We start from the raw sequence: 13,769 nt of genomic DNA on the forward strand, positions 1-13,769 counted from the left end.
TTCTTTTTTAGTTCCGATTCCTTTTAAATCCACTTCTGGTTTTGGCAGAATATCCTCCAGACATATCTGCTTCCAAACCTCGTCCACAAAAAATTCCACAAGGGGTTAATGCGTGTTTTACCTGGAGGGTTGCGTATGGGGTTAACAATCTTAGTGACTAGTTACTAGAAAGAGGCTGCTTCCCCCTCCCCATAGGGAGGAGTAGATACAATGAGATAGAGAACATAGTTAGGAGAGAAGTGGAGAGAGAAAGAGCAGCAGTCTGGGGGGGAAACAAAAACAAAAAGCAGCCATCTTGTGAGACAGAGCCTGCACCAGCCTCTGAGGAAGCAATTGAGAATTATTTAATGCAGGTCAGTCTTTGAGGGGGGTGCGTGACCAAAAGACTGTGGAGCTAACGTGCATAAAGCTTCTTGGACTTGTGTGGGAAAATAGAAGACTTCATGAGCAGAGGCAGACTGTGGATCTGCTAAAGACCTACGCCCCGCAGTTGGGTAATTTGTAGTGCCATATTTTGGAATAAAGTGGGACTGAAAAAGATAGGGAAGAAGGATATTTCACCCCTATGGTTGTATTTGAGAGAGGAAAAGTAATGATCTGGAAGACTTAGTGAGGAAACAACTAGTCCTGTCTACCTCATCTGCAACCTCCAGAGCTGTAAGAACTGGGAAACGGTAAAATGTGTAAGATCTGCCGTCCCGTGTATAACCAGAACTGAAACTACTCCTATGAAAAAGTGTATTTGCACTTTGCCATTAACTTCTGTAACGATTGTAAAATTTCCCAGTGGTGTGCCTTCCCACCTAGGGATCCCTGCCTTGCACCCCGCAATACACCACCAAGGGTATCTCAAACCACCACCAGGCAGGAGACTACCTCATCACCAGGATGTGCCCCAAGGGAAAGAAAGGGTGTGCCCCTCCACTTATTATTGTACGGCCCCAGCGAGCGTCTGGGAGGGATGCCTCCATGAGGACTACCACCCTCCTATACTCTCCTTTCTCCCCACCCCTGGGTCGCCACAATTAGTAGCCTGCATAGAGGCTCAATATGGCTCCTCTGGTTGAACAATGAATAAAACAGCCCTGGCTACGAGTTTCAGTTAAAGACTATCAAAAACCACAATGGTGTAAGATCAGTGATACATGATAGTTGTATTGTTGATCTGTGTGTGCATTTCCAACCTTATCACTATAAGGCCCTTAGGAAAGTAGACTGAGCTCAGGCTAGCCCCATCCCTCCTTTCATATGGGCTGTATAAGTTAGGGGGAAATAGCTGAAAGGTAATATCACTTCTCTCTCCTATGGAAACAATGGAAATGCCTCCAACAACTCACCCAGCTACTGAGAAATTTTTGAAACTCGTTCTTTATTTCTTCCATGCGTTCCTGGTTCTTTCTCATGTTATACATCTGTAGAGGGCAATGAATATGTCACAAAGACGTGTGCAGTTTGCTCTTATTCTCCAGCCATCACTATCAGCTATAATTGTTTTGTACATAATCACATACATTTTTTAAAGGGGTATTCCACCTTTTTGATATTGACCTGTGGGGTTCCAATTCCTGGCACCCCCACTGTGTCGGGCAGCTGCTGCTGCGGGAAACAAAAGAGGGAACAGAGCAGGAAGCAGAAAGTTCTGTCCACTGTGTAGTGGCCATGTCAAGGTTCTGCAGCTCAGCATACATTCAAAGAGCTGAAATACCTCTTTAACCACTTCAGCCCCGCTAGGTGAAACCCCCTTCATGACCAGAGCACTTTTTACACTTCGGCACTACACTCCTTTCACCGTTTATCGCTCGGTCATGCAACTTACCACCGAAATGAATTTTACCTCCTTTTCTTCTCACTAATGGAGCTTTCATTTGGTGGTATTTTATTGCTGCTGACATTTTTACTTTTTTTGTTATTAATCAAAATGTAACGATTTTTTTGCAAAAAAATGACATTTTTCACTTTCAGCTGTAAAATTTTGCAAAAAAAACGACATCCATATATAAATTTTTCGCCAAATTTATTGTTCTACATGTCTTTGATAAAAAAAAAAATGTTTGGGCAAAAAAAAAAATGGTTTGGGTAAAAGTTATAGCGTTTACAAACTATGGTACAAAAATGTGAATTTCCGCTTTTTGAAACAGCTCTGATTTTCTGAGCACCTGTCATGATTCCTGAGGTTCTACAATGCCCAGACAGTAGAAAACCCCCACAAATGACCCCATTTCGGAAAGTAGACACCCTAAGGTATTCGCTGATGGGCATAGTGAGTTCATAGAACTTTTTATTTTTTGTCACAAGTTAGCGGAAAATGATGATTTTTCTTTTTTTTTCTTTTTTCCTTACAAAGTCTCATATTCCACTAACTTGCGACAAAAAATAAAAAATTCTAGGAACTCACCATGCCCCTCACAGAATACCTTGGGGTGTCTTCTTTCCAAAATGGGGTCACTTGTGGGGTAGTTATACTGCCCTGGCAATTTAGGGGCCCAAATGTGTGAGAAGAACTTTGCAATCAAAATGTGTAAAAAATGACCGGTGAAATCCAAAATGTGCACTTTGGAATATGTGCCCCTTTGCCCACCTTGGCATCAAAAAAGTGTGACATATCTGGTATCGCCGTACTCAGGAGAAGTTGGGGAATGTGTTTTGGGGTGTCATTTTACATATAACCATGCTGGGTGAGAGAAATATCTTGGCAAAAGACAACTTTTCCCATTTTTTTATACAAAGTTGGCATTTGACCAAGATATTTTTCTCACCCAGCATGGGTATATGTAAAATGACACCCCAAAACACATTGCCCAACTTCTCCTGAGTACGGCGATACCAGATGTGTCACACTTTTTTGCTGCCAAGGTGGGCAAAGGGGCACATATTCCAAACTGCACCTTTCGGATTTCACCGGTCATTTTTTACACATTTTGATTGCAAAGTACTTCTCACACATTTTGGCCCCTAAATTGCCAGGGCAGTATAACTACGCCACAAGTGACCCCATTTTGGAAAGAAGACACCCCAAGGTATTCCGTGAGGGGCACGGCGAGTTCCTAGAATTTTTTATTTTTTGTCGCAAGTTAGTGGAATATGAGACTTTGTAAGGAAAAAAGAAAAAAAAAGAAAAATCATCATTTTCCGCTAACTTGTGACAAAAAATAAAAAATTCTAGGAACTCGCCAGTGCCCCTCACGGAATACCTTGGGGTGTCTTCTTTCCAAAATGGGGTCACTTGTGGCGTAGTTATACTGCCCTGGCAATTTAGGGGCCCAAATGTGTGAGAAGTACCTTGCAATCAAAATGTGTAAAAAATGCCCTGCAAAATCCGAAAGGTGCACTTTGGAATATGTGCCCCTTTGCCCACCTTGGCAGCAAAAAAGTGTCACACATGTGGTATCGCCGTACTCAGGAGAAGTTGGGCAATGTGTTTTGGGGGGTCATTTTACATATACCCATGCTGGGTGAGAGAAATATCTTGGCAAAAGACAACTTTTCCCATTTTTTTATACAAAGTTGGCATTTGACCAAGATATTTATCTCACCCAGCATGGGTATATGTAAAATGACACCCCAAAACACATTCCCCAACTTCTCCTGAGTACAGCGATACCACATGTGTGACATTTTTTTGCAGCCTAGATGCGCAAAGGTGCCCAAATTCCTTTTAGGAGGGCATTTTTAGACATTTGGATCCCAGACTTCTTCTCACGCTTTAGGGCCCCTAAAAATCCAGGGCAGTATAAATACCCCACATGTGACCCCACTTTGGAAAGAAGACACCCCAAGGTATTCAATGAGGGGCCTGGCGAGTTCCTAGAAATTATTTTTTTTTTGCATAAGTTAGCGGATATTGATTTTTTTTGTTTTTTTCTCACAAAGTCTCACTTTCCGCTAACTTAGGACAAAAATTTCAATCTTTCATGGACTCAATATGCCCCTCACGGAATACCTTGGGGTGTCTTCTTTCCGAAATGGGGTCACATGTGGGGTATTTATACTGCCCTGGCTTTTTAGGGGCCCTAAAGCGTGAGAAGAAGTCTGGAATATAAATGTCTAAAAATGTTTACGCATTTGGATTCCGTGAGGGGTATGGTGCGTCCATGTGAGATTTTATTTTTTGACACAAGTTAGTAGAATATGAGACTTTGTAAGAAAAAACAAAAACAAAAACAAACAAAAAATTTCCGCTAACTTGTGCCAAAAAAAATGTCTGAATGGAGCCTTACCAGGGGGGGGGGGGTGATCAATGACAGGGGGGTGATCAATGACAGGGGGGTGATCAATGACAGGGGGGTGATCACCCATATAGACTCCCTGATCACCCCCCTGTCATTGATCACCCCCCCTGTAAGGCTCCATTCAGACATCCGCATGATTTTTTACGGATCCATGGATACATGGATCGGATCCACAAAACGCATGCGGACGTCTGAATGGAGCCTTACAGGGGGGTTATCAATGACAGGGGGTGATCAGGGTAATCAGGGTGATCACCCCCCTGTCACTGATCACCCCCCCTGTAAGGCTCTATTCAGACATCCGCATGATTTTTTACGGATCCATGGATACATGGATCGGATCCACAAAACGCATGTGGACGTCTGAATGGAGCCTTACCAGGGGGGGGTGATCAATGACAGGGGGGTGATCAATGACAGGGGGGTGATCACCCATATAGACTCCCTGATCACCCCCCTGTCATTGATCACCCCCCCCTGTAAGGCTCCATTCAGACATCCGCATGATTTTTTACGGATCCATGGATACATGGATCGGATCCACAAAACGCATGTGGACGTCTGAATGGAGCCTTACAGGGGGGTTATCAATGACAGGGGGTGATCAGGGTAATCAGGGTGATCACCCCCCTGTCACTGATCACCCCCCCTGTAAGGCTCCATTCAGACATCCGCATGATTTTTTACGGATCCATGGATACATGGATCGGATCCACAAAACGCATGTGGACGTCTGAATGGAGCCTTACAGGGGGGTTATCAATGACAGGGGGTGATCAGGGTAATCAGGGTGATCACCCCCCTGTCACTGATCACCCCCCCTGTAAGGCTCCATTCAGACATCCGCATGATTTTTTACGGATCCATGGATACATGGATCGGATCCACAAAACGCATGCGGACGTCTGAATGGAGCCTTACAGGGGGGTTATCAATGACAGGGGGTGATCAGGGTAATCAGGGTGATCACCCCCCTGTCACTGATCACCCCCCCTGTAAGGCTCTATTCAGACATCCGCATGATTTTTTACGGATCCATGGATACATGTATCGGATCCACAGAACGCATGCGGACGTCTGAATGGAGCCTTACAGGGGGGTTATCAATGACAGGGGGGTGATCAGGGAGTGTATATGGGTGATCACCCGCCTGTCATTGATCACCCCCTGTAAGGCTCCATTCAGACGTCCGCATGTGTTTTGCGGATCCGATCCATGTATCCATGGATCCGTAAAAATCATGCGGACGTCTGAACGGAGCCTGACAGGGGGGGTGATCAATGACAGGGGGGTGATCAGGGAGTTTATATGGGGTGATCATGGGTGATCAGGGGTTTATAAGGGGTTAATAAGTGACGGGGGGGGGGTGTAGTGTAGTGTGGTGTTTGGTGCGACTGTACTGACCTACCTGAGTCCTCTGGTGGTCGATCCTAACAAAAGGGACCACCAGAGGACCAGGTAGGAGGTATATTAGACGCTGTTATGAAAACAGCGTCTAATATACCTGTTAGGGGTTAAAAAATTCGGATCTCCAGCCTGCCAGCGAGCGATCGCCGCTGGCAGGCTGGAGATCCACTCGCTTACCTTCCGTTCCTGTGAGCGCGCGCGCCTGTGTGCGCGCGTTCACAGGAAATCCCGGCCCTCGCGAGATGACGCGTATATGCGTGACTCTGCGCAGGGCTGCCACCTCCGGACCGCACATCTGCGTTAGGCGGTCCGGAGGTGGTTAAAGGGGTTCTCTGGGAATATTTTAAATATTACTTTATTATAAATACATTGCCAAATACTTTTCATTAGCTATAATGGCTGATTGTGTCTGGGGAGCAATCATCAGGGGCAATAAAATGGCCGCCATCCTATTAGTACACAGAAAACCTGTTCTAATCACACAGCAGGACAAGTTACTTCAGAACACTGAGCTAAAGAGCCGCCTCATCCTCCTCTCTTTTCTACTTGTCAGGGATTATAATCCTGAATACAGTTTAAAATGATCTTCAGCAGACTCTCAGTAGGAATTCAGCAAACTCTCAGTAGGAATTGAGTTCATGAGGAGACATGAAGTACAGAGAGGAGGTGGGGTGTGGGTAAGGAGCAGCAGCATTTATATGCAGCCTTCATTACCACAGTCTGTCCTCTCTGTACTTCATGTCTCCTCATGAACTCCTTTCCTGCAGAGATTAAGCTGAAGATCATATTAAACTGTATTCAGGATCATAATCCCTGATAAATAGGAGAGGAGGATGAGGCAGCTCTTTAGCTCAGTGTCTGAAGTAACTTGTCCTGATGTGTGATTAGGACAGGTTTTGTGTGTACTAATAGGACGGCGGCCATTTTATTTCTCCTAATGATTGCTCCCTAGACAAAACGAGCCATTATAACTAATGAAAGATACGGTTGTGGTGTAAACCGTATCTTGCAGTGAATGGGTCCACATCCACAAACAGCGTGCACTTGGCTGGTAACCGTACAGTACATTGCGGACCATTTCAAGAGCTCTTAGAATCAGCAGATAATTTGAACTTTTTGAATTTGACCTTTTGAACTCTGGCATGCTTTTACTTATTCAAGCCATTCTCAGAATGTTTTCTCGTGACACATTGTACTTCATGTTAGTGGTAAATCTGGGTCGATAGGTTTTACCTTTATTTAAAACCATAATCCTAACTTTACAGAATATGTAGAAAAACTCACTACTTTGTAAAGTAAAATTTATTTTTAAGACAGATATTAATACCTAATAAAATACTAAAATATTTGCATTCACCCTATGTCTTCTTCATGTTTGCATCGTTTTGTACATTCATTTTTTTTTTTTTAGAATGTTAAAAGACTTAGAATTTGAGAAGCAATTTTTACCCCATTTTAGAAACTACATCCCCCCTCCAAAATTATTCAAAACGGATTTTAGTTGTTCCACAGGAATTAAAGGGGTTATCCAATCCTATAAAATGCCCCCCATACGCCGGGCCCCTCACACTGAATATACTTACCTGGCACTCCGCTCCCTGCACCGCTCCTGGTCCCCGCACCGCCGCTGCTGCTTCTCCCCGTGCGCGGATGAAAATATCCAGTGTCGTGTGGAGCAGCCAATGGCAGACGGGGACGGGGACGAGCCCCGTCCGCGATGCTAGGGAGGCTCGTCCCCACCTGTCATTGGCTGCTCTCCCGCCCCTCCCCCTGCCCCCAGATGTTTTCATTCGCACACGAGGAAAAGCAGCAGCAGTGGCGGTGCGGGGACCAGGAGCGGCACAGGGAGCGGGGAGGCAGGTAAGTATATTCAGTGGGGGGGGGGGGGCCGGCATATTGGGGGGGCTTTTTATAACCCCTTTAAAGAAAGATGGAGGTGAAATGTAAAGGGCATCTGTCAGTAGATTTGTACCTATGAAACCAGCTGGCAAATCTGCATATGTCACATGGGGATGTTCCTGTGGATTTCACCTGCATTTTCACAGCAGAATGAGCACGCTGCTGATTTGAAATATACAAGGTACCTATGGATGTGGTTTCGAAATCCCCATCCACATGTATTGTACAGTAAATTGATCTGGATCCGCCACATCTGGACTCGGCCTAACGGTTCCTCCTAGCAGGATTTTCAGTGTAGCTTTGGATCTAATAAGCTGCTCTTTTAAGGGTATTAGTTATTAGCATATTTTCTTATTTTGGGATGACATATTGAAAGCTTTTGGAATCAATTATGATACGTAAGTTTTTCATGAAGTCAAGTTACAGTGGTCAGGCCGCAAGAACTTGAGGGGGCACTGTGTTTCTTTGGACACATGTCGACAGCGCTGCACGAAATATGATATGTGTCCGTGAGACACGGTTTATTTATATCTTGACACGATGTAGGCAGGCTAACCGTTATTGATTTATTAAAACGTGCCTATATGTACTCAAAAACCAACTGCAGTCCAATTATTATGTATCATTTTGCCATCCATAGAATATCATACATATTATCCTCTAATTATGTCCATACCGTTTATCCATGATCATGCATAACATGAACTATGGTATGTTTCAATATTAGTACCTTTTGCTGATTATATTTGCACCTTATCTTCGCTGTACGCATGTTTTTAATATGTTATTTGTATCCAGGAGCGCGCAGCTGTGGGTGACGGCGTCGGCCGTCCTCTGCCCGCCCCTATAAAAGGACGCCTTTGCGTCATGACATATTGAGCGGCCTGAGGAAGCGCGATCTTGCGCGCGAAACGGCCGTCGCCGCTGCAACACTGTGTCCGCCCCTGGACCCCCGATGTATCCACTTCCAAGGAAGTTACTATAAGATTAGTAACACAAAGTATATCCAAAGTAACTTAGTGTTTTCTTTAGATTTCAGCCGTCAGATTTGTTTAGTCTGCCAATAGACTTGTAGTATACGTAACACTCACCTCTAAAGGACTGGAGATGTTGTACTTCAGATCATTAATGTACGACACAAACACCTGCAATAAAAAAGCATAAACTGAAAGTTTATAAAGGTTTACACCAAGAAACCGTCTGATTTCTCTCTACAAATGCCCCTTGGTCATATTATATCTCTAGAATATGCCATAACATTATAATCAGCACAGGTTTAGCTTGTGGCATCCCGTTCAGTTCTGAGAATATGGGAACCAAGATCTCTTTGGTATGTGCTCTGCGTAGTGAATGGGACTGTGGTGTAGCATATGGCCAAGAATATCACTATGCAAGGTGACACCATGAAAGTGCCTTTAACTAGTGATGCAGCCCCTTCATTGTACAGATGACGTGTTCCCAGCAGTCAGACCCTCACTGAGCAGAAAGCGGTGACATGTCCTAGCAATGGTGGGAAAACACCCTTAAAGGGGTTATCCAACTTCTATAATGCCCCCTCCAATGTACAGGCCCCTCACACAGGTTGTACTTACCTTGCTCCCCGACACCTGCGTCGCTTCTGATGCCCGCACGGCCGCCGCTGCATCTCCCTGACGCGTGGATCAAAACATCTGGAGATGGCAGGGGCAGCCAATAGCAGGCCGCAGCACGGACGAGCCTTCCTAGCATTGTGGGTTGTCCCTGTTGGCTGCCCTCCAATCCGCGTGACGGGGAGATGCAGTGGCAGCCGTGCGGGCATCAGAAGCGACGTGGATGCCGGAGAGCAAGGTAAGTACAACCTGTGTGAGGGGCCAGGGCATTAGAGGGGGTATTATAGGGGTTGGATAACCCCTTTAATACACATTTAGTGATCACCCAGCTGGGAAATATGTAGATCAGTTGTGGACCCACTCATTTCAATGGGACCGAATTTTCTTTTTACAAAACACAGCGTGCTGTCCGGATCCGTATGTCTGTTCCGCGTCTTATGTCTTCCATGTCTTATTCTTGTCTGTTTTGCATTGAGGAATAGGTATTGTTACAATGGGGCCCGCAAAAACTGCGGGATGCACAAGGATTGAATAAGTATTTTGCAGATCTGCGGTTTTTCAGGCTGCAAAATGGATATGCTCATGTGAATGAGGCCTAAGGATGACGGCTAAAGCTAGGCAAACAGAAATTTGCCAGATATGCAGTATGTAATATTCCCTACTTCATGTGCATGTAGATGCCCCACTTGACATAGGGGTTAGGACTTAGAATAGACCATCGTGGGGAATGGTGGGGAATCCCATTGAAATTCTTGTCTAAATTCTTGCTCACAACAGTGCCTTCTAAATATGTTAAAGGGGTTGTGGTGTAGTCCCTACAAACAGATGATTTTGGAGAAAGCCTTGTCTCATCAGATATTTCCAGCGCAGCGACTGCTGTAGTATTACATGGTGACCAGTCAGATGACTAGCCCCATATAATGCCGAGAAGACTGGAGTCTGTCAGAGTAGCTCTCCTTCCTGGTGTACGACTCCCCTCTATAGTGTGGAGCTCAGGGGTGGATTGGCCATAGACCCTACAGGGATATTTCCTGGTGGGCTGATGCCCTCAGGGCCACCTAAGCCCTCCTCACAGCCTCTGGCCAGGTACATAACTATCTGATGCTCTCAGCCTTAATTAATGCTAGGAGCATCAGGTACTTATACACCTGGCCGAAGCCGCAGGTGCCCTCCTGAATTCCTCAGTATGGTGTTAGGGCAGTATTTTGTGCTGCACTGTGGTATCTGGTTCTGCTTGGGTGGTACTTTGTGCTGTACTATGGTATTGCTGACCCTGCCTACTTCTGTGGTCACTGCCTACTTGTGGCTTGTGTTGGCCCTGCCTTTTGTCAATTAGGAACCACCTACAAGTTGGGGCCACTTTGTACGTAAATGATAACTGAGATACAAACCGTCATCATCTGAAACATCTCACTACATGTGAGCGTATTTGTATGGTCAGCAGGTCCAATATTGAGCTGGACTCTCTCTACAACGCCTGAAAGATATGTTCTCAAGCTGTCCTGGAATTCTTTATTCATATCTGGGGACATAGCAAAGATAGTTATAATGACATAGGTAATAGATATGTAACCATAAGTACAATTTTCTTGTGCAAGGAGATTAGAGTCATGGATTAGAAAGAGTGGACAGAAATTTGTACTGTAGCCCTCTATGACATGGAAAAAATGGAGAAGACATGCACATCAAAGAGGTTGCCCCATGGAAAATATTCTACATTTTTCAAACCAGCAGCTGGATCTGAATATTTTTATAATTGCATGTAATTTCAAATGTAGTATAGCCAGCGGATATTCAATACAATGTATGTACATAGCACCACCTGCTGTTTGTTGATTTCCTTATTTCTCTGTCCACCTAGCTGAGGTAGTCGCACGTGCTCAGTTCCATCCTTCCACTGCCACCAGCCATATATCTGCTGTTAGAAGCTGTGACAGTTACAGGAAGAGAGCTGTAGCAACAAGGACACTCCTCCAGAGCTGCAGCACAAAAGACACACCTACTGCTAAAGGACCCCTTTAACTTATATCTATCCCAAAATGATGTCTTAAAGGGGTTGTGTCATCTTATACATTGTGGGCAGATTATAGAGCAGGAGGACCTGAGCAGATTGATATATAGTTTTATGGGAGATGAGTCGATATAACTTATCAGTTATCGATAGAAATTCCTGCTCTTTCTATGCATAGGAGGAATTGACCTCTATCCCGTGCACGCTCATACATCAGTAGGACCACCCACTGGACGCATAGGAACCATAAGGATTTCAATCAATAAGTTATAGCTTGTACTGAATCACCTCCTATAACACTATATATAAACCTGCTCAGATCACCTGCTCGATAACATGATGGTGGTAGATGGATAGCATCTTCAGGTTCCCTTTAAAAGGATTGCCTCAAGAAGACAATCCCTGTCCATATGGCCCTATTTGATGCCATCATTCAGATGGACATGAGCTGTAAATGTATTTCAAAGGCCACAGCTGGAGAAATGTCTGGCTCCCCTGAAAAATATCAGACACCTGCCAAGATTGCTAGGAGCTGATCACTGTGGTGGGGTCATTTCTGGTGAGACAACCTCCCTGTAATGTACTGTAAGAAGTCTATGGTGCTGGCTAGAAGCCCAGGGATGTGCAAGGTTTCTATACACATACAAGTGGGCCCAGGGGAGGATTGGCCATAGACCTTACAAGAATTTCCGATGTCCAGGGGGCCACCTGGGCCCTCCTCACCGCCGGCCAGTGGACGTTTCTGGGGATGTATTTTGTGATGGCCTGTGGTATTTGGCTCTGTTGGGGTGGTATGCTGTGCCACAATATGGTATAGCTGGCCCTGACTTCCATCAATTTGGATCCAACTACAAAACAGGGCCACTTTTAGTATTTTTTCCAAGGCCACTTTATGTTCCCAGTCCGCCCCTGAGTGAGCCTGTATAGGTTATCGCAACAAGAAAAACATAAGCGTAGTAATGACGGCTACCTTTAAGTCTTCCCGTCTCCTTGCTAGTGATTTCTGTTCCTGGGTGTGGCATCAAGAAGCATTCGGAAGAACACTGGCGAAGAACCGCCAAAAAGTTGCAGTTCTTGTATCTATTCTTCATTTTCTATCCAGCAAAAACATATTAAAACAACATATTCGTATTGGTGAAAATTTTTGAAGTCAGCTTTTCTTGAATCTGTGTTGCTGTAATTGGTGCCAAATTTGGGAAGCGCCACACTTTGATAAATTAAGAATGTCATAAATCATGACACTTTTGTCTACAGTTTTTAGATGCCACCTCCTCCCCCACCTCCTGGATGTGAGATTCTACTTTTACATGCACATGACCGTATCCACTTTGTGGTCCGCAAATCACAGTTTCACAAAACATGGATTCTGGCCGTGTGCACGCCATCATTTATTTTTTCAAACCACTGTAGAAATGTCCTCTCCTTGTCCACAAAATGGACAAAAATAGGACGTGCTCTATATTTTTCGTTGAGCCGCAGAATAGACATATGTATGTAGAAGGCACATGGTGTGCTGTCCCATGGAAATGAACGGATCCACATCCGATTCGCAAAAAAATGCAGCTGTGGTGTAGACCAAAACTATGGTCGTTTGCATGAGTCCTTAAAGAGGACCTTTCACTACAATAAAAAATCTAAACTAAGTATACAGACATGGAGAGCGGCGGCCAGGGATCTCCCTGCACTTACTATTATGCCTGGGCGCCGCTCCGTTCTCCCGGTAACTTCAGATTTTCGGCTCAACTGGGAGGAGCCTGCTCTTGTTCTCCTGGGCTGGAGTGCTGGCCAATCGCAAAAAAAATCTCTCAGGCTATGAGCTGAGCGCTGCGATTGGCCAGCACTACAGCATGGGAGAAGGAGACGCCCAGGAGAACAAGCGCTGGCTCCTCCTGGTTGAGCCTGAAATCTGAAGATACCGAAGCCTATACCGGGAGAACGGAGCGGCGCCCAGGGATAATAGTAAGTGTAGGGAGATCCCTAGGCGCCGCTCTCGATGTCTGTGTACTTAGTTTAGATTTTTTATTGTAGTGAAAGGTCCTCTTTAAACAGTGGCCATTGACAAATCTATCATCTAACTAATTAACATAGCTAACCACATCAACTTATCCACCGCCAAGAGAGACGTACAATCTCGAAAATGTGCATATTTTTGTGCAGAAATGACATTTATAACTTTTTTCTACCAGACTTCTCCTGCAAAGGGAATAATCATTTCCCCTATAAAATAATAACCTTAACACTCAATTAGGCAATACTGAATAACCAGAATTCAGGACACTCATCAATTAGCCAAAGCAAATAGCACCTTAAGCATTGGAGGACTACGTATTTTAATTACACAGATAGCCCATTCATTTATCATAGTAATTGTGCAATATTTAAATTCCCCTGTGGGGGAGCTGCAGTAGAATTGAACACCAGTTCCCAGAATATAGGTGATTGCTTGGGGAAATATTTCCAAATCCCAAAACACTAAGATCATGCTGAAATAAAAACTAATGTTAGGATATTTTCAGAATTAGTGATATCCATAGAGGCAGTTGTGGCTCCACTGCTTTATACACTATATTCACAGCTGGTTATTTTACAGAGTTTTTATGATTTCTGCCTTTGCATGGGCAGTTAAGGTTTTAG

The 13,769-nt window shown here is 44.6% G+C and overlaps 1 protein-coding gene across 1 annotated transcript in view; it reads right to left on the reverse strand.

Moving 5' to 3' along the window:
* Nucleotides 1-13,769, reverse strand: part of LOC122929404 (RING finger protein 112-like) — a 55,071-nt gene that overhangs the window by 3,458 nt on the left and 37,844 nt on the right. Inside the window, exons 9-12 of the mRNA XM_044282956.1 lie at nt 12,106-12,229; nt 10,516-10,646; nt 8,627-8,680; nt 1,338-1,412 (exon numbers count right to left, since the gene is read on the reverse strand). Coding sequence (XP_044138891.1) covers nt 1,338-1,412; nt 8,627-8,680; nt 10,516-10,646; nt 12,106-12,229 — 384 coding nt within the window. The remainder of the gene's footprint in view (nt 1-1,337; nt 1,413-8,626; nt 8,681-10,515; nt 10,647-12,105; nt 12,230-13,769) is intronic.

This window comes from Bufo gargarizans, chromosome 2 (genome assembly GCF_014858855.1).
Source record: "Bufo gargarizans isolate SCDJY-AF-19 chromosome 2, ASM1485885v1, whole genome shotgun sequence".
Classification (NCBI taxonomy): Eukaryota; Metazoa; Chordata; class Amphibia; order Anura; family Bufonidae; genus Bufo; species Bufo gargarizans.